The sequence below is a fragment of the Eleutherodactylus coqui genome, chromosome 3 (assembly GCF_035609145.1).
Source record: "Eleutherodactylus coqui strain aEleCoq1 chromosome 3, aEleCoq1.hap1, whole genome shotgun sequence".
In the NCBI taxonomy this organism is placed as follows: Eukaryota; Metazoa; Chordata; class Amphibia; order Anura; family Eleutherodactylidae; genus Eleutherodactylus; species Eleutherodactylus coqui.
The window spans coordinates 25,197,211-25,221,856 of NC_089839.1; the positions used below are offsets into that span (position 1 = coordinate 25,197,211).

At 48.7% G+C, this 24,646-nt stretch overlaps 1 protein-coding gene across 4 annotated transcripts in view; it reads left to right on the plus strand.

Moving 5' to 3' along the window:
* LOC136620524 (class I histocompatibility antigen, F10 alpha chain-like) overlaps nucleotides 1-24,646 on the plus strand; it is a 45,362-nt gene that overhangs the window by 8,326 nt on the left and 12,390 nt on the right. For all 4 annotated transcript variants that reach the window (XM_066595360.1, XM_066595361.1, XM_066595362.1 and 1 more), the window contains exons 2-3: nucleotides 4,819-5,079; nucleotides 14,733-15,011. In XM_066595360.1, the coding sequence (XP_066451457.1) occupies nucleotides 4,819-5,079; nucleotides 14,733-15,011 (540 nt within the window). The remainder of the gene's footprint in view (nucleotides 1-4,818; nucleotides 5,080-14,732; nucleotides 15,012-24,646) is intronic.

Sequence of the window (24,646 nt, forward strand, 5' to 3'; positions counted from 1 at the left end):
AGTATGGAGGTGATCAGTTATTATATCGCTTATCTGTGGTATATTCTGGGTAGTATGGAGGGGATCAGTTATTATATCACTTATCTGTGGTGTATTCTGGTGAGTATGGAGGGGGATCAGTTATTATATCACTTATCTGCTGTGTATTCTGGGAAGTATGGAGGGGGTCAGTTATTATATCACGTATCTGCTGTGTATTCTGGGGAGTATGGAGGGGGTCAGTTATTATATCACTTATCTGCTGTGTATTCTGGGGAGTATGGAGGGGGTCAGTTATTATATCACGTATCTGCTGTGTATTCTGGGGAGTATGGAGGGGGTCAGTTATTATATCACTTATCTGCTGTGTATTCTGGGGAGTATGGAGGGGGTCAGTTATTATATCACGTATCTGCTGTGTATTCTGGGAAGTATGGAGGGGGTCAGTTATTATATCACGTATCTGCTGTGTATTCTGGGGAGTATGGAGGGGGAAAATGCAGCTATTTCCTGTGAACTCGGCGTTTGTTCTTCTGTCACTAGAGATGATGCAATCACTGTGTGACAGTATGGCGGTGTCAGGGCTCAGTCATACGGGCGTTTCTCCGCATGTAAAAAAGATCACACTAGATAGAACCAATGCTCTTCAATGTCAGCGGTCACATGTGCGAATTTTACATGCGGAAAACGCCTGCAGCAAGAATTATAGCACACCGGTTCGCCGAACACATGTAAGTGCGGCAAACCTGTGTTCTTGTGTTCTTTGTATGTGAAACCCCTGGATGCTGTCGCATCCAGGGGTTTCACCTTGCGCTCAATGGGGCCCGTGGCAGCAGCGCTGACCCCATTGAGAACATATACTTAAGATCGTTCTCCTCTGCCACAGCTGTGGCAGAGGAGCACAATGTTCTCCCAATAAATTTAATGGAGACGACAATACAGCCGGCTCCATTGATAGCAATGGACTGCCAATAAGCCCTTCACTGAAAACCATCCTAAAAATGTGTCAAAATTGAAAATAAATCTATACTCCCCTCTCTGCAGCTGCCGAAGCTCAGCCGCGTCCAGCCGTCTCTTCTCCTGCAATGCTGTGAGAAGCTTTCAGCAGGCAGGGATTTAAAATTCCCGCCTGTTGAAAGGGCTACCTATGATTGGCTGAGCACTGTGACCAATCAGAGGCAACTCTCAGCTATTGAATGACTGCTGAGAGCTGCCTCTGATTGGTCCTTGCGCTCAGCCAATCAGAGGCAGCACTCACCCATTCATGAATTCATGACAATGTTGTCACAGTGTTCAGTAACAAAGGGACTCCCCGCGGAGATGAAGAAATCCTCTGTCACAGCTGTAGCAGAGGAGAGCAATGTCTTCTGTATGTCAACTGGGCCGCCGCAGCTGCAGCCGGCCCTCTTGACCACAGGGGAAACCCCTGGATGTGACAGCATCCAGGGCTTTCACATCTAAGGAATCCCTTGCTGCAGCTGTCACAGCGGCAGCAGGGGATAGCAGCAGCACTCTTTTTGAGCAGATAAACGCTGCTAGGTGCATCAGTTATGCGCACAAAAATTTGCGTGTCAAAACCGCCCATGTGACTGAGCGCTTACTGCGCTACATGTAAATATTTGGAAAACACTGTGGGAGATTTACTGAGGAAAGGGAGGAAAAAAAATGGAGCACATGACGTGCGCCAAATATATTATATATTACAGAACATAGAAAATAGGGGAGCAGCTGAGAGTCATAAAATAAGCTAAATTTATTAAAGACGTGTGTCAGTTTGTGGTGCGAGTTATTGGTGTGTATGTACACCCGCTATGAGGGTGGCTGCACACAACCATGTGCGTACATAGGTGCGCAACCCTGTACGCGCAAAAACACATGTGTGTGCAGGTCCGCACATTGTCTTCAATGAAGCCGCGGCTGCTGACGCTCTTCCCTGAAAAACAAACATTTTAGTGTAAAGAAAAAAAAAAATATATATATATATTTAGATATATATATATAACAATATACTTACCTGTCCGCTGCTGCCGTGTCCCCCGGGGGGTTTATGAACACATCTGCCGCATGCGACAGATGTTTTCTTCATCCCCGCTAGGAATAAAGAATTCCCTACTGCACCTGTCACAGATGTGACAGATGCGGCAAAGGAATTCTTAATCCCCGCGTGGAATAAAGAATTCCCTACCACAGCTGTAACAAATGACAGCTGCGGTAGCGGATCCAGCTGCTAGCACCTAGTAATTGTTTTTCAGGGAAGGGCTTAATTATAAGCCCTTCCCTAAAAAATAATGCAAATTAGTGTAAAAAAAAAACATACTCCCCTTCCATCAGCTGTGGGGGCTCAGCCACGTCCTCTCTGCGCTGTCCCCGACTCTTCAATGCAGTTCTTTGAGCGCTTAGCCAATCACAGGCAGCTCTTGCCTGTCATTCATTCAGCAAGAGCTGCCTGTGAATTGCTGAGGTGCTCAGTCAATCAGAAGCAGCTGTCTGTGATTGGCTGAGCACCTCAGCCAATCAGAGGCAGCTCTTTCAGGAGGCAGAGATTGTAAATCCCCGCCTGCGTAAAGAGCTGCTTTGAAGACCTGGGGACAGCGCAGAGAGGACACGACTGAGCCCCGGCATCTGAAGAAAGGTGAGTATGTTTTTTTTCTACACTATTTTGCTGTTGTAGGGAATTCTTTATTCTCTGCAGGGATGAAGAATTCCTTTGCTGCATCTGTCACAGATGTAGCAGGTACAGCAAGAAAACATCTGCCGCATGCAGACTGTAGCGGCGGACAGGTAAGTATATTTTTATTTATTTATTTACACTAAAATGTTTTTTTTTTTTCATAGAAGAGCTTACATTTAAAGCTCTTCGCTAAAAAATAATTTAGGGGTGCCGGCAGACCATTGTCTTCAATGTAGCCGCCGGCAGCAGCTGTGGCTCCATTGAAGACAATGCGTGCATTCCTTATGGTGCACGCAGGTCTTATCTTTACAGGCACACGTCTGTAAAGCACGGACATGTGCACACACCATAGGGAATGCATTGAGGCTAATAGACGTGTGTTTTTGTGCTCGTGTGAAGAAACCCTAAGGCTGTGTGAGGGGAGAAATGTATCTAACATGTCTAGCGACCTGCGCCAATTATATCAGATGCGCCATATCCTCTGCCGTATAACGTCATGTATCGTATAAGACTGATGATATCTCTCATCCGTACCCCACAAGTCCTACACGGCTGCGTCCTCCCCTCATCATCCTCACAGACTGTACATTATATAATGGCTGATTGATAGTTTGTTATATAAATGCCACAACTGGCGGTCCGTACCGCTCAGACCCCGGATGTAATGATCACAGCATCGGCCGCTGTGTGAGCTGACACTGGGGTCCAGCTGCTGCAGAACATCTTGTTGATGAAGCAGACAGAGGCTTCTTGTAAATCATTGCAGTTTGATATGAAACTTTCAAAAGAGGTTCTGCAGCAGGTGCAGTGTGTGCAAGACAGTAAATAATCCCAGCTGCCTCAGAACCTCTTTGAGGAGCTATAAGGTACAGTGGAGCGCACATTCTATCACATACAGAGCCCCCTTGTAGTTCTTCCTGGCAGCGCGGTGAGACGAGAACATAACATGTACAACAAGCAGAAAACTACATCATGTAACATCTGCTGCATCTCACATACATGACTGAGACCATGTAACCTACATGCTGTACATACATACATGACTGAGACCCTGTAACCTACACGCTGTACATACATACATGGCCGAGACCCTGTCCCCTACATGCTGTACATACATACATGACCGACACCCTGTAACCTACACGCTGTACATACATACATAACCGAGACCCTGTCATCTACACGCTGTATATACATACATGGCCGAGACCCTGTCACCTACATGCTATACATATATGACGGAGACCCTGTCCCCTACACGCTGTACATACATACATGACTGACACCCTGTAACCTACATGCTGTACATACATACATGACCAAGACCCTGTAACCTACACGCTGTACATACATACATGACCAAGACCCTGTAACCTACAAGCTGTACATACATACATGACCGAGACCCTGTAACTGACACTCTGTACATACATACATGACCGAGACCCTGTCACCTACATGCTGTACATACATACATGACTGACACCCTGTCACCTGCACGCTGTACATACATACATGACCGAGACCCTGCAACCTACACACTGTACATACATGACCGAGACCCTGTCACCTACACTCTGTACATACATACATGACCGAGACCCTGTAACCTACCTGCTGTACATACATACATGACAGAGACCCTGTAACCTACACGCTGTACATACATACAGGACTGAGACCCTGTCCCCTACACGCTGTACATACATACAGGACCAAGACCCTGTCACCTACACGCTGTACATACATGACTGAGACCCTGTCACCTACATACCATACATATATACATGATAACTCTTCCTGTGATTGTAGTATATGGCGGCTTCACATGAGTGTAAGCGTGGTGTATTTGAGTGTATCTTTCACATGCGTCATTCCACATGCACACGGGTCACGACCACTCCCGGATTCACATGGCTATTTAGCCTAATGAGGTCCAGATGTGTTCTTTCTCCCTCAAAAGTATGCTCAATCACGAATTTGCGGAGCTCTCAGACTTCTGTGGGGCCTTCGGTGCGCAAATGTGCACAAAAATAAAGCGTGGCGCAAAAACGAGTAATGAGAATGAAGCTATTGGAATCAGTGGGTTCTATCCTCTGTGTATTGTGTGTGAACACGCTGGTGTGACTCCGCCCCGTGTGTGATATGTAACACTCTGTATCTCTCAGACAGTCACTCTCTGCGCTACTATCACACGGTGGTCTCAGCTCCGGGGCCCGGGATACCGGAGTACTCTTATGTTGGATATGTGGATGATCAGGAGATTACGAATTATAACTCAGTCAGCCGGAGGATGTTACCGCGAGCGGAGTGGATAAAGAAGGAGGAACCCGAATACTGGGAGAGAGAGACACAGATTGGTAAAGGAGCTGAGGCTGTATTCAGACATAATGTGAGGACACTGATGGAGCGCTTCAACCAGACCGGAGGTGAGAGACATATATACTGTATATACTAGTATACACCCGGCTGTATTTACACTGTATACACACAGTATACGCTATGTGCACTGATATATACACACTAATGTATACACACTAATATACACACAATATATACTACACTGTATACAGACTAATATATGCGCAATATATATACTACACTGTATACACACTAATGTATACACAATATATACTACACTGTATACACACTAATATATACACAATATATACTACACTGTATACACACTAATATATGCACAATATATATACTACACTGTATACACACTAATCTATGCACAATATATACTACACTGTATACACACTAATGTATACACAATATATACTACACTGTATACACACTAATATACACAATATATACTACACTGTATACACACTAATATACACAATATATACTACACTGTATACACACTAATATATGCGCAATATATATACTACACTGTATACACACTAATATATGCACAATATATATACTACACTGTATACACACTAATGTATACACAATATATACTACACTGTATACACACTAATATATGCACAATATATATACTACACTGTACACACACTAATATATACGCAATATATATACTACACTGTATACACACTAATATATACACTATATATATACTACACTGTACACACACTAATATATACGCAATATATATGCTACACTGTATACACACTAATATATACCCAATATATATACTATACTGTATACACACTAATATATACACTATATATATACTATACTGTATACACACAGAAATGCAGAATGAAAAAAACATCCCTCCTGTGAATACATTCATAGTAAATAATGGCTCCTCTCACTGTACGAGTTCCATCCGTGTCGCAGTCGGACAAACCCACGTGATAACATCCCCCTGTGGGGTGTGACCTCCGAGCGCCTCTGTGACTCTGGTTTACAACAGTTTCCCCCCAGTTTCCTGAGTGTGAATGGCGGTGAGCCGCTGCCGCCTGGTATAGTCACATGACATTCCCAGCGGTAACCGTAACGCGGGGGTCCTAATGTGAGCCGAGGGAGGAGAGAAACCTCCTGGAGCGGAAGGACGTGTATTCCCCACCACTACAGAAGGATGGCGCTATGTGATGACGCTCCCCTCCGTCTGGACCTCCTGGGGTTTGTGTTCGGGCAGGAATTCAGCTGTTTTAGAGTCGTTGCTAAACAAAAACAGTTCCCAGCGGTGCTCTGCGCGAGCCGCCTCATGTGTCTGTATCACCACTAACTAGAAGGTGGGAGGTCCGATGACATGACTTGGTACAACGGAGTCGTCTTCTGTAGCCCATTACCCCCGTTTTTCCCACTTATCTAAAATAACCACTGACAACTTCTTTTTTGGATTAATTTTTTTGGCCACAGCAGCCAATTTATTAAAACATAACAATATAACATAAATACACTTTTAAAACCTATTCCTAAACTATTTTGGAGAGATCCTTGGAGCTCCCAACTAAAAACTATCTGTCGCCTCACCAACCAAGGAAAAATAGGTGTAACTGTCTCCCTTCTCCTAAAACCTGACTCGGGAGACCCTATTTTCCTAAACCACGCCTCCCGTCTCTAATCACCTGACTCAGGAGACTCGCCACTTCGCCTCGAGTCGCCTACCTCCCGACCCCGGGGCTATCTAGCCATACCCCGGCTAGCAACAACAACCACTTTTGCAGGGAACCCCCTGTCAAACCAAGAGGCGACAGACCCACCTACTACTTAATCCAAACCGGAGGGGGGAGGAGGTAACTCTACTACCCCTGCCTCCCCCCCCACCCCCCACCTATATTGACTCCAAGGACCCCTCCCTAACCGCCACAGCCAGCACGGCTTGAACCCTCAAGCCTGCGCCGCCCTCCACAAGACCAAGGCGCGCTCAATCCCCTCCTGCACTGCCTCTAGCCACAAATCCAGCCCAATTTTGTTCAAATGAACCCCGTCCTGCCTCCAATAATTCCCAGTGCCAGCCTCCAAATCTATGTGTCGCACTGCCACTCCCCCATTCCTACCGACAAAGCGAGAAACCTCCCTATTGAGTTTGATTCTCGCCTTGTCCAAACCTTTTGCCGACCGTACGAATTTCCAAATCATCCTTGGCACTATCTCCGACCAAACGACTACCATTTTACGATGCGACGCCAATAGTCTTAAGATATCGTACCTGATATCTCTCGACAAGTCCCTAAATGGTCTCTTACCCAAATCATTGCCCCCGGCGTGCACCACAACTATGTCCAGGACCCTGTCTAGGCTAACCATCCTCTTGAATTTGTGCAAAACCTTGCACCCCGACATCCCTCTAATACCCATCCACCTCAACACCGCCTCCGACCTAGGGAACCTCAACTGCCTCCCATCTTGCCTAACACTGGCTCTCTCTGCCCCCCAATAAGAGTGCCCCATAATCCACACTAACGCCGATTGTGGACCTGCAATAAAAGAAAACAATATTGAACAGCTCCCCCTTTTAAAATTACCCCCCCCCCCCACAATACTTTACAACAACTGAGGGCGCACATACAATTTATACCGCCCTGATTGCCACCTGCCTATCCTCCTAATAGATTCTCCCGGTAACCCTTGTAACCTTGCCTCCGTAGCTGCCCCCACTCTAAACGAGTGCGGCCCAAATTGTGACTCATCCAGACCCAACTGTAGCAGCGCCTTCTTAAAGACCGCTGCAAACTGGAATCGTGACAAAAACTGACCCCCCTCGTGCTGTAGCAACGGGCCTAATCTCTCGCCCGCTACCCTCATATAATTCTTCCACGCCGTCACAGGGCACATTGTTGCACCATGAACCCTCCCCAACCTAACCAACTGTCCCCGCCCAGCCTGATCTGTTTTTGATCGCCGAATAAACAACTCCAGATGGTCATCAGCTTCTCTTACGTCCGCCATCTGTAAGCCCCCCCCCCAATTAGTTTACTGGGTGAAACCAACTCACCCACCCTTAATGCCCCAAAAAAGGCTAATGAAAAAGCTAACCTGAATAACAATCTTTCAAATAATTTGTTACAAATGCCGTCCAGCACCAACCCAATCTTTTCTAATAATTCAAACGAAACTGGCCTCCGTGAATCAACTCTTCCCTTTCCTTTCTTAAAACCCTTTAACGCTTGCTTAACTAAAAAGTTCTTAGTTATATCCCCCAAGCCCCTTAATTTACACCCAAACGCCACCCCTGCCATAAAGCGATTAACACACGACACCGAAATATTGTCCTGCTCTACCTTTCCCAACCAACACAACAACGCCCCCACTCTATCCTCCTCCGATTCTCCTGACCTAAGATGACCCAGCCAACCTTCACACTCTTGCCATACTGCGATATAAGCAGCTCTCGTACCCTGAGCCAGTGACCTCTCAATCAGGTGCCCCACTGCTCTCTTACCACACTCCAGAGATGAGACGGGCACGTCCTCCCCTGCTCCTCCGCTTCCGGGGCCAGGGTCCTGAATCGCTCTCACTGAAACCGAGAAAGAGCATCCGCAATTGAATTCTTTATCCCTGGTACGTGCACCGCCACTATCCAAATATTCAGCTTCAGGCCCTCCAATACCAAGTGGCGTAACAAGTTCACCACCGGGGGGGATGAAGCAGTCAGGGAATTAATCACCTGCACCACCCCCATATTGTCGCAATGGAACCTCACCTTCATATTCTGAAGCCGAGCGCCCCAAAGCGCAATAGCCACCACTATTGGAAACAATTACAACAGCACGAGATTCTTTGTCATACCATCTACCTTCCAACTCTCTGGCCATTCCCCAGTGCACCATTGCCCTTGGCAATATGCCCCGAATCCTGCACTCCCCGCCGCGTCCGGAAAAGCTCATAGTCCAAGTTCTCACTCACCTCTGAGATGATCATGGACCTCCCATTATATTCCTTTAAAAATGACGCCCACACTGCCAAATCCCCTTTTACATTCCTCCCCAATCTAATGTAGTGATGCGGGGCTCGAACCCCCGCTGTGGCTGCCGCCATTCTGCGACAAAAAATTCGCCCCATAGGCATTATCCTGCAAGCAAAATTCAACTTGCCCAATCATGACTAGAGCCCTTTCAGCGTAATCTTCTGCAATCCCCGGGCTCTTTCCACCTCGCTTTTTAAGTCCTTCAGCTTATCCTCCGGTAACTGGCACACCATAGCCTCGGTATCAATCAAGATACCCCAAAACTGAAGGGAAGTCGTTGGTCCCTCCGTCTTCCCAGGTGCCAATGGCACCCCAAACTGCTCGGTGACCCACTGTAATGTTCCCAGCAAAGTCGCACACACTGGCGACTCCCCAGGCCCAATACACAAGAAGTCATCCAGGTAGTGAATTACTGACTGCAACTCTGCAGTGTCCTTCACTACCCATTCCAGAAATGTGCTGAAGGCTTCAAAGTAAGCACACGAGATTGAGCATCCCATGGGCAAACACCTTTCCATCCCAAAAGCAGCCCAGTAAGCGAATGCTATCTGGGGCCACTGGCAAGAGGCGAAAAGCCGACTCAATGTCAGCCTTCGCTAACAGCGCCCCTCTCCCATATCTTCTCACCCAGCTTACGGCCGCGTCAAACGATGTGTAAACCACCGAGCAAAGCTCTGGGTCTATGCCATCGTTCACCGATGCCCCTTTTGGATAAGAAAGATGGTGTATTAACCAAAACTTGTTCGGTTCCCTCTTGGGGACTACCCCAAGAGGAGACACCACAAAATCCGGCAAGGGAGGCTCCTTAAAAGGACCTGCCATCCTACCTAAACTGACTTCTTTTGCGAGTTTTTTCGAGACCACCTCCGGATTCCTCATAGCTGAAAGCAAATTTCTCGTTGAGAATGGAATTTTGTGCAACGGGGGCGGAATGTAAAACCCGTCCCGAAAACCCTCCAATAGCAAAGTGGCCTTCTCTCTGTCAGGATACCTATTTAGGAACCTGACCATCCCTTCCAGTTTCACCGGCGTCGTCCCTTTTTCCAAACCCCCCTGGGGCTTTTCCTTTCCCTTTCTTGAAGCATTTTGATGCTCCATGCGACCCGGCGTTACAATGGGAGCAGATATGCTTAAATCTGCAACCTTGCCCGAATTTGCATTGGCCATCATTAAATTGCCAACACAAACCGACCCTGTTACCCCCTGACTGCCCCCCTTGGTTTCCTCCTTGAGAGGTAGAGGCCAGGCCTGACGGCCCGGCTCCCCCGTGAAAGGACTGGCCATAGCGACTTGGCGCCATAACCCTTAGCCATAAACCGATGTCCTTCTGGTCCCATCGGATTGACGGCCTTATCGCCTTCCTTTGCCTGAACTGCTCATCGTATCTTAACCAGGTTTGACCCCCATAAACCCGATACGCTTCACCTATTGAATCTAAATAGCAGAAAAGGCCCGAGCAGTTATCCGGCGCCTTCTCTCCTATGACACTCGCCAAGATTGCAAAGGCCTGCAACCAGTTATTGAAAGTCTGAGGAATTAAACGCCACCTGCGTTTTTCTTCCTCCTCCTTTTTGTACTCCGTTCTTTTGCCTTTGTCCAAATTGAATTTTTCCAAAGGCAGGAGAGAGAATATTTCCACATATTCGTCCCTCCAAATCTTCTCCCTAACCTCCTTTTTTAAATGGGCCCCTAGGGGGCCCTCGAAGCACACATACACTTCACCCTTTGCCTTATCGTCCAATCGCACCACTTCCCCGTCTTTTTCTGTTTGCACCGCTACCCCCGACGCCGACTCCTCTACCACTACCAAGCTCCCACACAGAGTACTTACCCTACTGGATGCCACTGGCAGCGAGCTACTCCAAGCCGCAACCGGCGACGGTCCAATGCCTGGCCCCCCACTACCTCTTGCCTGATCTCCCCCAGTCCCCCCGGGGGGCCCTCCGTCACTGAGACCCCCCTTCCGGACGACTCACTATACGGCGTATTATACGCCGAAACAGGCAATCCGGCAGGCCCAATTTCCTGCCTACGCAAAAATTCCCACATACAACCTAACAATGCCCTCATCTCACTTTTCCCCCCACGTGCCCCGGAAAAACCGACGCCACCACTACCTACCCCCAAAATCTCCCCGGCGGGCACAAATCTAGTAACCACATTACAAGTGTTTCGTAGAATGGGTAACTCACCGGGCTGCATAGGTGCTGTGGGCGAACCAGCCGCCGATCCGTCTTCCTGGCATCTCGTCCTGGAATCCATCTACGTCCCGCTTGGTCCATCTGATTCCTCTGCCGACTGCCGCCTCTCTGCTGCGCGCGCAGCCGCCGCGCTGAAACTCAAAAGACTGGCATTAGGCACATCTCCCGGACCAGCCTGACGCTTTCACCCTCTGCACTCCATCCTCTGCTCACCACGCTCCCTGGCCTCCTGGCCGGACCCCCCACGGAGTCCACACTGCTCCTCACCTGCAGCTCTGGACCCCCTGCTAACTACTTCCCCGGATTCTCTCGACGAGCCGGGGCAGGGGCGCTCCTCTCTGCTAACGGCGATGCTGGAACGGCCCCCCCCTCTCACTGCTCCTGGAGCCGACTGTGCAGCCGCAGGCCCCGCCCCCCTTCCAGCACGGGCACCTGAGCTGAACGCTGCGCCACGCCGCTGGGCAGGATTCCTCCCAGCCCTGCTTCCCCGCCTGCCGTTGCGGGGGGCAACACGGCTGGAGGTGCCATTGCTGGGATCCTAGTGCGGCGCCGGCGCACGGGCGCGTGTCCGGGGCTAAGCCTCTCCGGCGCACGCGCCCGACGCGGCCTCCTCTTTCTCCCTGGAACTGCTGCCGCTCGCACCTCACTGTCACTTGCCATCCTCTCCAGTCACCCGATGCCTCTCTCCGCCGCCGCCGCCCGGATCCTCTCCAGCAAAGCCTCCATTGTAAACCCCGTCCTCTTCAGGCTCTTCCTACTCCCTTCTCCCTCAGGTCTTCTTCCAGGAAATCTTCTTGTTCCGGTCTTCTCTAGTACTTCTTCTTCCTCCGGTCTTCCTCTGTAAATCTTCTTCCTCCGGTCTTCAACTGCTGCCCTTCTCGCTAGTCCCGCTGGTCTTCTTCTCTTCTCTTGCGTCTGGTCTTCACTCTTCTTTCTGTCCAGGTCCAGGTCCTTCTTCTTCCTTTGCTGCACCCGGAATGACTCCACCCCCTCCTTTCGCGCTCTTTTTTACCCATAATCCTTCACTGCCCCCTTTCTAGCCCCTCCCCTTTTACCTCATACTCTCCTGTTTACTTTTAAAACTATTAACCCCTTCCTCCCCGTTAACCCCGTCATGTCCGCCTCCACCTATTGCCCTGCAGGCTCCAGTTCCGGCCTCCCTTCACACGTGATGTCACCCTGCAGTCTGATGACATCACTTGGTCACTGATATAGTGGAGTGTGAAGACCCGGCCGTTGGGTGGCCGTACACATAGCGGATGGTCTGTGGTTTCTGCATGCAGGTCTCAGCACAGGTGGGGGGGCACCCGGACCCGTTGTGGTGATCTCACAGGGGGCGTAATTTTCACAGTGGATTTAACAGAATGTAAACGTGTATTTGTGTCGGGATAAAACCCACAACACGTCCGTGGAAGCATCTCCGTAGTGAGAATACCCCCCACACCGTTCTCTGCTTGTGTTGTGGATTTTGCGCTGTTTTTAGGCCCCGCCCACACTGGCAATGTCAGCTACATTTCTTGCAAGCGGAAAACGCACAGAAAGTGTAAGGGCTCATGTCCACGGGCAAAATGTGATTTAAAATCCGCAGCGGATCTCCCGCGCGCGGATCCGCACACCATAGGGATGCATTGACCACCCGCGGGTAGATAAATACCCGCGGATCGTCAATAAAAGGCATTTAAAAAAAAATGGAGCATGAAAAAATCTGGACCATGCTCCATTTTCATGCGGGTCTCCCGCAGGGACGGCTCCCGCGGGCTTCTATTGAAGCCTATGGAAGCCGTCCGGATCCGCGGGAGACCTAAAATAGGAATAGCATTTACTCACCCGCAGCGGGCCGCGAAGCTCTGCTCTTCCTCACGGCCGCATCTCCCTTGCTTCGGCTCGGCGGATGTGCCCGGCGCATGCGCGCGGCACGTCGACGACGTGCCGGCGACGTGCCGCCGGCGTCAGGAATTCATCCGCCGGCCGAAAATGAAGATCCGGCCGTGAGGAACAGCTGACCTTCGCCGGCCGCTACGGATAGGTAAATGCTTTTAAATTCTTATTTTCAGCGCTCATGTCCGCGGGGCAGGAGGGACCCGCTGCAGATTCTACATGGAGAATCTGCAGCGGATCTGATTTTCCCCGTGGACATGAGGCCTAAACAACGCATTTTATAGGATACATTCGCATTATTACATCCTATGTGTGATATACATTAGAATACGCTATAAATGAGCAGCGTCCGTATTTACTGCAATCCTCATAAAATGTCAGGAAAGTTCTGGAACTAAATACAGAAAAACTGAAATCCCAGATAAACGCGCCGCGAGACGAGCGGAAACTAAACCCATTGGCTGCAACGTAAACAACAAATCGTATCAGTTATTATCCGCTGTATTTGCGGACAGAACGCGGCGCTTCAATCCCACAAAAATAAGAAACGCACAGAAACGTTCGCACGGCTTCACTACATTTAACCCCTTATGGCCTGCGGGTCAGTGAGACGCTACGTAATCAGACACTTTTTGGACTAAACCGCGTGCGTTTCCCGGATGCCCATATGGCGGTGAGGACGGGCGCTGACGCTACATGTAATCCACCATTATTGTATCAGTCGGTAGGTCCAGGCGCAGCGCAGATCCGTATGTGGTGACCGCAGATCGTCCGCAGCGAGTTCCGGGCCCTTATAGTTAGTGATCGCCGCCATGATTCTGCAGATTTCCTGCGTACGATGCGCAGTGATAGGTGTGAGGACATGGGGCATGTAATAAGTCTCCTTACAGTATTACGCTCCTCCTCAGACTACAAGGAGCCGGTGAGGCAGTTATATAATAATGTACAGAGAAGTGCAAATATGGGGGCATTAACCCCTTCCTCCCCCTGTTTCTCCATTACATCTATCAGTTAGGGTGACTACCCACTACAGTTGTTTTTCACTGCGAAATTCGCAGCATTTTCTTTTCTGCAGGGGTCTCTGGGGCTTGTAATGTTAAAATCGCGATTTCGCGGTAAATTGCGATTTTGCGTGAAAGCGATTTTAACATTACAAGTCCCATAGACCCCTGCAGAAAAGAAAACGCTGCGAATTTCGCAGTGAAAAAAAACTGTAGTGGGTAGTCACCCTTATAGACAACATGACGGTTACCTGCCCAGGTGCTGTATGTGGGCGGAGCCATCCACTATTACTCTAGCCTGTCAGTCACATGACTAGGGATGATGTAGCAGTACATACTGTGTTCAGCTCACTGAACTACAACCAGTAGCTGGCGGGGCATGCTGGGAACTGTAGTTCACACACAAGTGTTCACACCCGGCTGTTAATAAGCCGTGTTATAGACTGTATATAGTACATGTGAAGGACACGTATAACATCACATGAGGGACCTGTGTATATACTATGTACAGTATGTGTCATACACCTGTATATTACATGTCACACACATACACTGCACACATGACTGGTACATTACATACGTGTTCTGTATAACATGTTCTGTGATGTCTGCAGGTTTCCATTCCATCCAGTGGATGATTGGCTGTGAGCTGGATGATGACGGCAGCATCAGAGGATATGATCAGCACAGATATGATGGAGGAGAGTTCATAGCGCTGGACACACAGACCTGGACATACACGGCCACCATGAGCCAGGCGCTGATCACCACACAGAGATGGAACAGTCCGGAAGAACGAGCGGGGGAGACAGTGAGGAATTATCTGGAGAATATCTGTATGGAGGGGCTGAAGAAATATGTGGAGAACGGGAGAGAAGAGCTGGAGAGGAGAGGTGAGGCTCATCATCATGTCATATGTGTGTGTGATGTATGATATGTGTGATGTATGATATGTGTGTGATATATGTGTGATATATATCTATGTGTGTGATGTGTTATATATGTGTGATATATGTGTGTGTGATGTATGGTATATGTGTGATGTATGATATATGTGTGATATATATGTGTGTGTGATGTATGGTATATGTCCCCTAATGAACTTTAGAATATTCTTCCTGCGCTAACATCGTCCTGTTCCTGCACCGCTGATCTCCGGATAAGCCGCCCGTCCTCAGGGTGATAGGCCGCCTGCAGACGAGTGGGTCGGATCCGGCGGCGAGGATTCTCGCCGCGCGATCCGACCCGAGCGCCTCCAGGGACGAGCGTGTACTCACCCGCGCCCGGCGGCCCCGGCTCTTTCATGTGGCGGCTGCCAGGAAGCCGGCGCATGCGCAGACCGGAGACGGCGGCCGGGTGAGTGACGTTTCTGTGCGAGGCTCTGTGAGCCCCGCACAGAAATAGGACTTGCCGGGGTTTGTTTGCAGCGCCAGATTTCGCGCGGCCAAACCGCGGCCGTCTGCATAGGAGTGCGTATTGTAATGCAGGCGGCCATAATGTGGATTATGATACGAGGCTCTTTTCTGCCTCTTGTGGCTTAGATACGGAGCTGCAGTGTGATTTATATATTAGTTTAGCAGTGTATTTATTATATAGCGATATTACAGTCCGGCCCCCCCTCTCTGCACTCAGTACAGAATACAGCCGGACTCTATCATAGCGCCATCTGGTGGTGCAGTATGATATATTCCGCTATTCTACTTTTATGGTAGTAACAGAACCGCCTCCATGCTCTCTTTACTGTAACTGATGTAGCTGTAAGACCGGGACACATTCTGACTTTTCTTCTGTTCTAGGCAAAAAGGTGAAATGACGCCCCACTAAGGCTGCCATCTTTTTCGCCAAAATGTCTGTCACCATTCTTATATTCCGGCGCTGTACTCTAAGGTCCATTGTATTAAAGTGCCAGCTGCCAAGGCCTCCTGTATTGTGTCACCAGTTCACCTTGTAGTGAGTCACGAGCAACAGACGCCCCTCATATTGTGGCTCTAGCTGCTGACACCTACATAATAATGTACAGGTAGTCCAGGGGCCCCCCATGACCTACTATAGTCAGGGGTATTACAGAATTCATGGGGCCCCTCGTGACCTACTATAGTCAGGGGGATTACAGAACTCATGGGGCCCCATTACAGAACTCCGAATCATTACCAAATAAAGCTTTATATATTTTTTCTAGTAAACAAGTTGTAGAACCCAGCAGACATAGCAGCTCAGCTCTAGTAGACCCAGTCAGATCCCAGCTCTACACAGTGATAGTGATTACAGTGCGGTTACCTCCAGTGGTTATAGGGGACGGCTGGTTTAGTTTTTCTTTCCTATATAGGATTACCATGAAGATTTCTCTGTAGACTCTTCCTGTTGTGTCGCTACTCCCTCCTCTCAGTATCCATCATAGTAATAGTGCCCCCACTAAATAAGTGCCCCCTCTGTGGCCTCATTTAGTAATTGTCCACACTCCCAAACCTCTGGTTGGACATCACCATTCTTACAAGCCACTTCTTTCTCACTCATGCTGTCAGTAGTGCTGGACGCAGTGCGAACCATGAAGAGGATAACCTGACTCTTCCCCCATGTATTAGTGCAGGAGACGGGGGAGGGGATGACGCTATCCTCTTCATAGAGCGCCTTGTGTCTGAAACTATTAGTAGTGTAGGAGGAGAAGTTGCTTGTAAGAGCATTGACTGGACATTCGGGAGTGGGTCTTGGCAGTTCGGTGGTAGGGTGGCACCATTCAGCCCCGTGCCCCACCCCGTCATAATTATTTTTTATTGGCAATTCATATTTTTGGTAAGACACAATTGCGGCCACTGGAGGTTTATGTCCGGCACCCCTGACACTTCCAAGCTGGATCCGGTGTTTGTTGCAGGGTCTCCAAGCCGTTACTGATCCAGATAGTCCCGGTAGTCTGGCTGCTGATGCTGCACTGGGCCGAGTCGCAGTACCCAACAGTCTGAACAGGAGTCTTGCAGTAATACAGGCTACAATCAGGGCCGGCAGCACAAGTGTATTAACGAGGTCCGGGCTACAATCAGGTCCGGCAGCACAAGTGTATTAACGAGGTCCAGGCTACAATCAGGGCTGGCAGCACAAGTGTATTAACGAGGTCCAGGCTGAACATCAGGGCCAGCAGCACAAGTGTATTAACGAGGTCTGGGCTGAACATCAGGGCAGGCAGCACAAGTGTATTAACGAGATCCAGGCTGAACATCAGGGTCGGCAGCACAAGTATATTAACGAGGTCCAGGCTGAACATCAGGGCCGGCAGCACAAGTGTATTAACGAGGTCCTGGCTACAATCAGGGCCAGCAGCACAAGTGTATTAACGAGGTCCAGGCTGAACATCAGGGCCGGCAGCACAAGTGTATTAACGAGGTCCAGGCTGAACATCAGGGCCGGCAGCACAAGTGTATTAACGAGGTCCAGGCTACAATCAGGGCCAGCAGCACAAGTGTATTAACGAGGTCCGGGCTGAACATAAGGGCCAGCAGCACAAGTGTATTAACGAGGTCCAGGCTGAACATCAGGGCCGGCAGCACAAGTGTATTAACGAGGTCCAGGCTACAATCAGGGCTGGCAGCACAAGTGTATTAACGAGGTCCGGGCTACAATCAGGGCTGGCAGCACAAGTGTATTAACCAGGTCCAGGCTGAACATCAGGGCCGGCAGCACAAGTGTATTAACGAGGGCAAGGCTGAACATCAGGGCCGTCATCACAAGTGTATTAACGAGGTCCAGGCTGAACATCAGGGCCGGCAGCACAAGTGTATTAACGAGGGCCAGGCTGAACATCAGGGCCGGCAGCACAAGTGTATTAACGAGGTCCAGGCTGAACATCAGGGCTGGTAGCACAAGTGTATTAACAAGGTCCAGGATGACCATCAGGGCCGGCAGCACAAGTGTATTAACGAGGGCCAGACGGAACATCAGGGCCGTCAGCACAAGTGTATTAACAAGGTCCAGGCTGAACATTAGGGCTGGCAGCACAAGTGTATTAACAAGGTCCAGGCTGAACATCAGGGCCGGCAGCACAAGTGTATTAACGAGGGCCAGGCTGAACATCAGGGCCGGCAGCACAAGTGTATTAACGAGGTCCAGGCTGAACATCAGGGCCGGCAGCACAAGTGTATTAACAAGGTCCAGGATGACCATCAGGGCCGGCAGCACAAGTGTATTAACGAGGGCCAGGCTGAACATCAGGGCCGGCAGCACAAGTGTATTAACGAGGTCCAGGCTACAATCAGGGCCGGCAGCACAAGTGTATTAACGAGGTCCAGGCTGAACATCAGGGCCGGCAGCACAAGTGTATTAAGGAGGGCCAGGCTGAACATCAGGGTCAGCAGCACAAGTGTATTAACGAGGTCCAGGCTGAACACCAGGGCCGGCAGCACAAGTGTAGTAACGAGGTCCAGGCTGAACATCAGGGCCGGCAGCACAAGTGTATTAACGAGGTCCAGGCTGAACATCAGGGCCGGCAGCACAAGTGTATTAACGAGGTCCAGGCTGAACATCAGGGCCGGCAGCACAAGTGTATTAAGGAGGGCCAGGCTGAACATCAGGGCCGGCAGCACAAGTGTATTAACGAGGTCCAGGCTGACCATCAGGGCTGGCAGCAAGCAGTACTACTGTCCAGAGTCAGAATGGTCAGAGTCAGGCAAGGATCAGCACCAGGATATACACAAATGGGGGCTTTACAAGAAGTGGCAGTAAGAGAGCAACTGATTAGGCATTCTCCATAAGGGAGAGGATGTATAATATAACAGGGAATGGCTGGTGATTGGTGGGGGATAGGATTCAGGAGCGCATATTACCCCTTTAAGAAAGGGGAAGGTAGGGTGTAGCAGCCCTATGGGCAGAGGACTGGGAGGTGGAGGTGCAGCATGGTGCATGCAAAAGTTTGCCGGACTGTAAACCTATGAATAGTTGAGCAGCAACTATTGGCCGCCATGACAGTTTATTACCGGCCAGGTAACAAGCCTACCTGCCATCGTGAACTCCCTGTTCCAGATGTTACAGTGCTGGAGGGGGTTCAAAGAAGGGCAACTAAATTAATACATGGAATGACGGGACTGGAATACCCAGAGAGGCGTCAAAATTGGGATTATTCACTCTGGAAAAAAGACGGCTATGGGGCGACCAAATAACTATGTATAAGTACATGAGGGGACAATACAAGGATCTCTTCCATGATCTGTTTATACCCAGGACTGCATCGGTAACGAGAGGACATCCGCTATGTCTAGAAGAAAGCAGGTTTCATCACCAACATAGAAGGGGGTTCTTTACTGTAAGAGCAGTGAGACTGTGGAACTCTCTGCCTGAGGGTGCGTTCACACGAGCGTAGGCGTATTTACGTTCGCACGAGCGCAGCGTATAATCGCCGGAAAGAACGTTTTTCGCCGATCACGACCAGAGCTAGAAAGCGTATTTTCGTTTGTTCCTACTTTTCAAACAGTCTTTTCGGCCATCGAATATTCGCCGACACGTATTTCGGTCGCGTATGTCCGTTTTTCCGCGGGTTGCCGTTTTTACGCGCTGTAAAATCGCTCATGTGAACGAATACATTCGGAACCATTGCCTCAGATGGTCACGTATATACGTTTGGTCGCAAAAACGTGCCGTTTATGCGCTCGTGTGAACGCACCCTGAGGACGTAGGGATGGCAAAATCCATAGAGGAGTTTAAGAGGGACTAGATGTCTTTCTCAAGCAGAAGGTCATTGCTGGATATAAACATTAGGTGACCAGCAGGTTGTTGATCCGGGTCTTACAGACAGGCGGGAACTATCAAAGGTTGATCCAGGGATTATTCTGACTGCCATTATGGAGTTGGGAAGGATTTTTTTTTCCCCGAAAGGGCTAATTGGCTTCTGCCTCTTGGGGTTTTTTGCTTTCCTCTGGATCAACAAGGAGGTTGAAACAGGCTAAATAAAGACAGTGTCCATCTAGTTCAGCCTAACATACTATGTTACTATGTAAGTTCTAAATCTGCGTGGCCCAACATGGTATTAGTGTAGTATTTAGAAAAAAAGATTTTTATCCCACCTTAGACGGCTTCTAGCTCCTGGTTCCATGCAGCAGGTGCGTCTCCAAGTGCTTGTACAGCCTTGCGGTCACTTTGGCTTTCTTTCACAAGTAAGTTCCATAGAAGGGGAGGCACTGGTATGACAAACTTGCTGCTTTATTGTTTAAAATATGTGCATATTCACAGAAAAGGAAGGACCGGTTTCAACTCTGTCAAGAGCCTTGATCACCTCATACCAGTGCCTCCCCTTCTATGGAATTTATTAGTGTAGTATGTCTACACCGGAATTGTAGGTGTGACCAGGCTGAGCTAGAGGTAATGCCCAGGTTACGCCCAGAGCTCCCGATTGGCTGTGGGATACATACACCTTCACCGAGCTGCTGAGAGATAGATCCGGTGCCTTGTTGCCATGGCAACTCACTGGCCCCGCCGTGATTTTTATTGCGGTGGACCGATGACCTCACAGGGGAAGCACGGTCCCTCTGTGAACCCCTTACATGCCACGATCTACATAGAGGTAGGGGTTAACTGCAGGGGTTGCTGCTCTGATGCACTCCCAGCTGATGCAGCAGGAGACCGACTATCACTGACAGCTGGCTCCCGCTGCCGGAGCTCGTCAATGTCGGGACTGATGGCAAAGCAGGACGCCTGTATCTGGCGTCCTGTTGCCATGACAGGACTAGGTGCACACGGTGCGATCCGAGGTTTCCCCATTGGAACCAAAATGAGAAACTCTGCAGTCCTCTGCTGCGGCTGATCACTACTTCCCTGAAGGGATGTGAGGCGGTTTTGAGCTAAAAATATCTCACATCCGAGGGAATATCGCATGTTGGCGAGCGCAATATCAATGAATGGCTAAGCGCTGCCTGTAATTGGTTGAGTGCTCAGCCAATCAGCACAGCCCTTTCAGGAAGCGGGGATTTTTAAATCCCCGCCTACTGAAAGAGCTTGACAGCAGGGGAGCCAGCTGGAGGACGCGCCTGAGCGGTGGAGAGGTAAATATATAATTTTATTTGTTCACTAGCTAGGGATGATTTTTAGGGAGGGCTTATATTTCAAGCTCTTCCCCGAAAATCATGCTGTGGGGGTTGCCTGCAACCTACTGCTTTCAATGAGGCCGACAACAGCAGCGCTGACTCCATTGAAAGCAATGGGATAGCATCCTGGATTTCTGCCACAGCTGTGTCAGAGGATTCCTTCATCCCCGTGATCCCTGCAGGCATGAAGGAAACCCCTGTCATGGCTGTGGCAGAAGTCCACGATACACTCCCTATTTTTTCAATGGGGCTGGCGCTGCTGCTGCTACTGCCGGCCTCATTGAAAGCATTTAATGTTTTCACTCGCTCTCACAGCGCAAAAAAAAAATAGTGGGTAAAAGCCCTAACAATGCTTCATCCAACACAATGTTACTGCTTCCACCATGAAGACAAAGTGGAACAGAGTGGCACTAACCTCTCCGCTTCCCACCAGCCATGGGGTCACCTAAGGTTCCTGCAGCGCCTCCAGTGGGTGCACGGGGAGAGGGTGGAACTTGTCCATGTTCCCGCATGGCTCTTTATAGGTCAGCTGCTCCAGCCATTCCCTTTGTCCTGCGGTCGCTAGTGGACCCACCTCCAGCTGGGTTACTCTCACATCGAACCACCAGCTTCTAGGCTTGTATAGGCCATGATTGGAGGCGGGCTTCTGGAGCGCAAGGAGAGGGAGGAATGATCCCCTTCTGTGTGTTCTCTGTATAGGACATTTACCTGGCCTGGCATCTGCATGCAAACCTCCGACGGAGCTGTTCTTGGCCGGACAGAGCTTCAATTGAGCTCCCGGCTTCCAGGCCTATATAGGCCACAAGAGGGGCTGGACCTTTCATTGATGCAGGAAAGAAGTGAAACTTCCCATGCTAAGTGAGTTTGGTCTTTAACCCGTTAATGACTCAGCCCTTTTTTTTTCATTTTTGTTTTTTCCATCGCCCTTATAAAAAATCGTAACTCCTTTCTTTATCCATCAATGTCGCTGTATGAGGGCTTGTTTTTTGCAGGATGACTTGTATTTTTTAATGATACTGTTTACTGTACCATATAACGGACTGAAAAACGTAAAAAAAAAAATTTTAAGTGGAGTAAAATGAAAAAAAAAATTGCGATCTTTTGGTGCGTTTTGTTTCTACGGCGCACAAACTGCAACAAAAACGACATGATAACTTTATTTTATGGGTCAGTGCGATTACTGCGATACCAAACTTGTATCGCTTTTTCTGTACTATTATTTTTTTCAAAGACATTTAATTTTTTCTAAATTATTTTCTGCCGCCATCTTCTGCGCACAATAACTTTTTTATTTTTCCATCAGCATAGTTGTGAGGGCTCATTTCTTGTGAGACATCCTGTAGTTTATGTTGGCACCGTTTTGGAATACTAATGACTTTTTGATCACTTTTTATTGCATTTTTTTCTGGGAGACAGGGTGACCGAAAGTGCATTTCTGGTGTTCTTTAGTTTTTTTGGATGTCATTCACCGTGCGGGGTATATAATGCGTTACTTTGATAGATCAGAGTTTAACGGACGTGGGAATGCCAAATATGTATTTTTTATTATTTAGATTCGTTTATTATAGATTAATGGCAAAAGGAGGGGAGTGATTTAAACTTTTATTACTTTTTTTTTTACAATTAGCAAAACTGGTTAGTCTTCTCGTGCCGGAACTAGCCATAAGACGAGGGTCCAGTACTTCACCACTTCCACCAGCTTCAGTAGCCTTCATCAGAGTGATGGTAGCTCCACGGGGTACAGCAGGATTCGCATTCCATTTACACCTCCCATCATAAACAACCATCAGCATTTCGATGATCACTGGCCTAAACTGGGTAACCTCTACCCTAACGGGCATTTGAGAGGAGCAACACAGAGCTAGACCATCAGATGAGCCCAGGGCCTGGCGGGTAGGTGTCCCCGTACACCATAATTACCTTGGACTACCACACATAGACGTTACCCTCACTACTAGTGGGAATAATAGTTGTACAGCCAGTATATGCCTACCAGCAATGCACTGTTATGGCAAGCATCAAGCAGCCACATTACTCCCATAGGAGAAGTAACTGAATTACAGCGAGACTCCAGATCCTCCATGACTATACAATTATACTTCAGGGACAAGTAGTTACCAGCTGGTCATGACAATCATCCTCGATCTCATTACCCTCTTTTACAGGAGGAGTATTCAGTATGATTGGTCAATGATGACCACCGTCATTCATCACATTTCCCCCAACCATAGGAGGAGTAGTAGTAAGCTGTGTGACTATTTCACTATCAATCATAACAAGCATCCTCTATCTCATTACCCCCTTCTATGGGAGGAGTAATGGGAGGACTGCGGGTCTGGATTTTGCATGATTATTCAATAATGACTACTGTCATTCTCCACTTGACTCCCTTCCATAGGAGGAGTAATAGTAAGATGTCTGACTCTCCATCTCCGTATCACACAGGTTCAGTCAATAATGACAGCCATTCTCTATCTCATTACCCCCTTTTACAGGAGGAGTAATAGTAGGACTGTGGGTCTCCATGTTCTGCATGATTACTGGATGAGGTCTACTAGCATCCACCATATTACTCTCTTCCATAGGAGGAGTAATAGTAAGCTGTGTGACTCTTCCTCATATCGTGGGCATCGCACGGGTCCGGTCACTAATGATCTCTATCCTCTATACTATTACCCTCTCTTATATGAAGACTAATACTAGGACTGTGAGTCTCAGGTCCCCCATAACTACTCCTTCACGACTGCCGTCTTCCACCACATTACCCCATTCCATAGGAGGAGTAATTTTAGTGATGGCTGACTCTGTCTCTCCTGCCTCGGTCTAGCACATATCCAGTCTATAACAACAACTATACTCTATCGCATTACCCTCTTCTGAAGGAGTAATGGAAGGGCGAGGGGTCTCAGTTCCCTTGTGGCCATGGCTATGAAGTTCATCCGCCTTACACATCCCTTGTATGGGGAGAGCGATGGTAGTTCTATAAGACATTGTATACCTCATGACTACCCTCAAAGAAGAGCAACTAAACTAATACATGGAATGAAGGGACTGGAATATCCGGAGAGGCATCCAAATTGGGATTATATACCCGGGAAAAAGGATGGCTAAGGGGTGACCAAAGAACTATGTATAATTACATGAGGGGACAATACAAGGATCTCTCCCAGGATCTGTTTACACCCAGGACTGCAACGGTAATGAGAGGGCATCTGCTACGTCTAGAAGAAAGCAGGTTTCATCACCAACACAGAAAGGGGTTCTTTACTGTAAGAGCAGTTAGACTGTGGAACTCTCTGCCTGAGGAAGTGGTGATGGCAAAATCCATAGAGAAGTTTAAAAGGGGACTAGATGTCTTTCTGGAGAGGAAGGATATTATAGGTTATAAATATTAGGTTAAGTGTCAATCCTGGTATACAGGCAGGTAGGAACTATTAGGGGTTGATCCAGGGAACAGTCTGATTGCC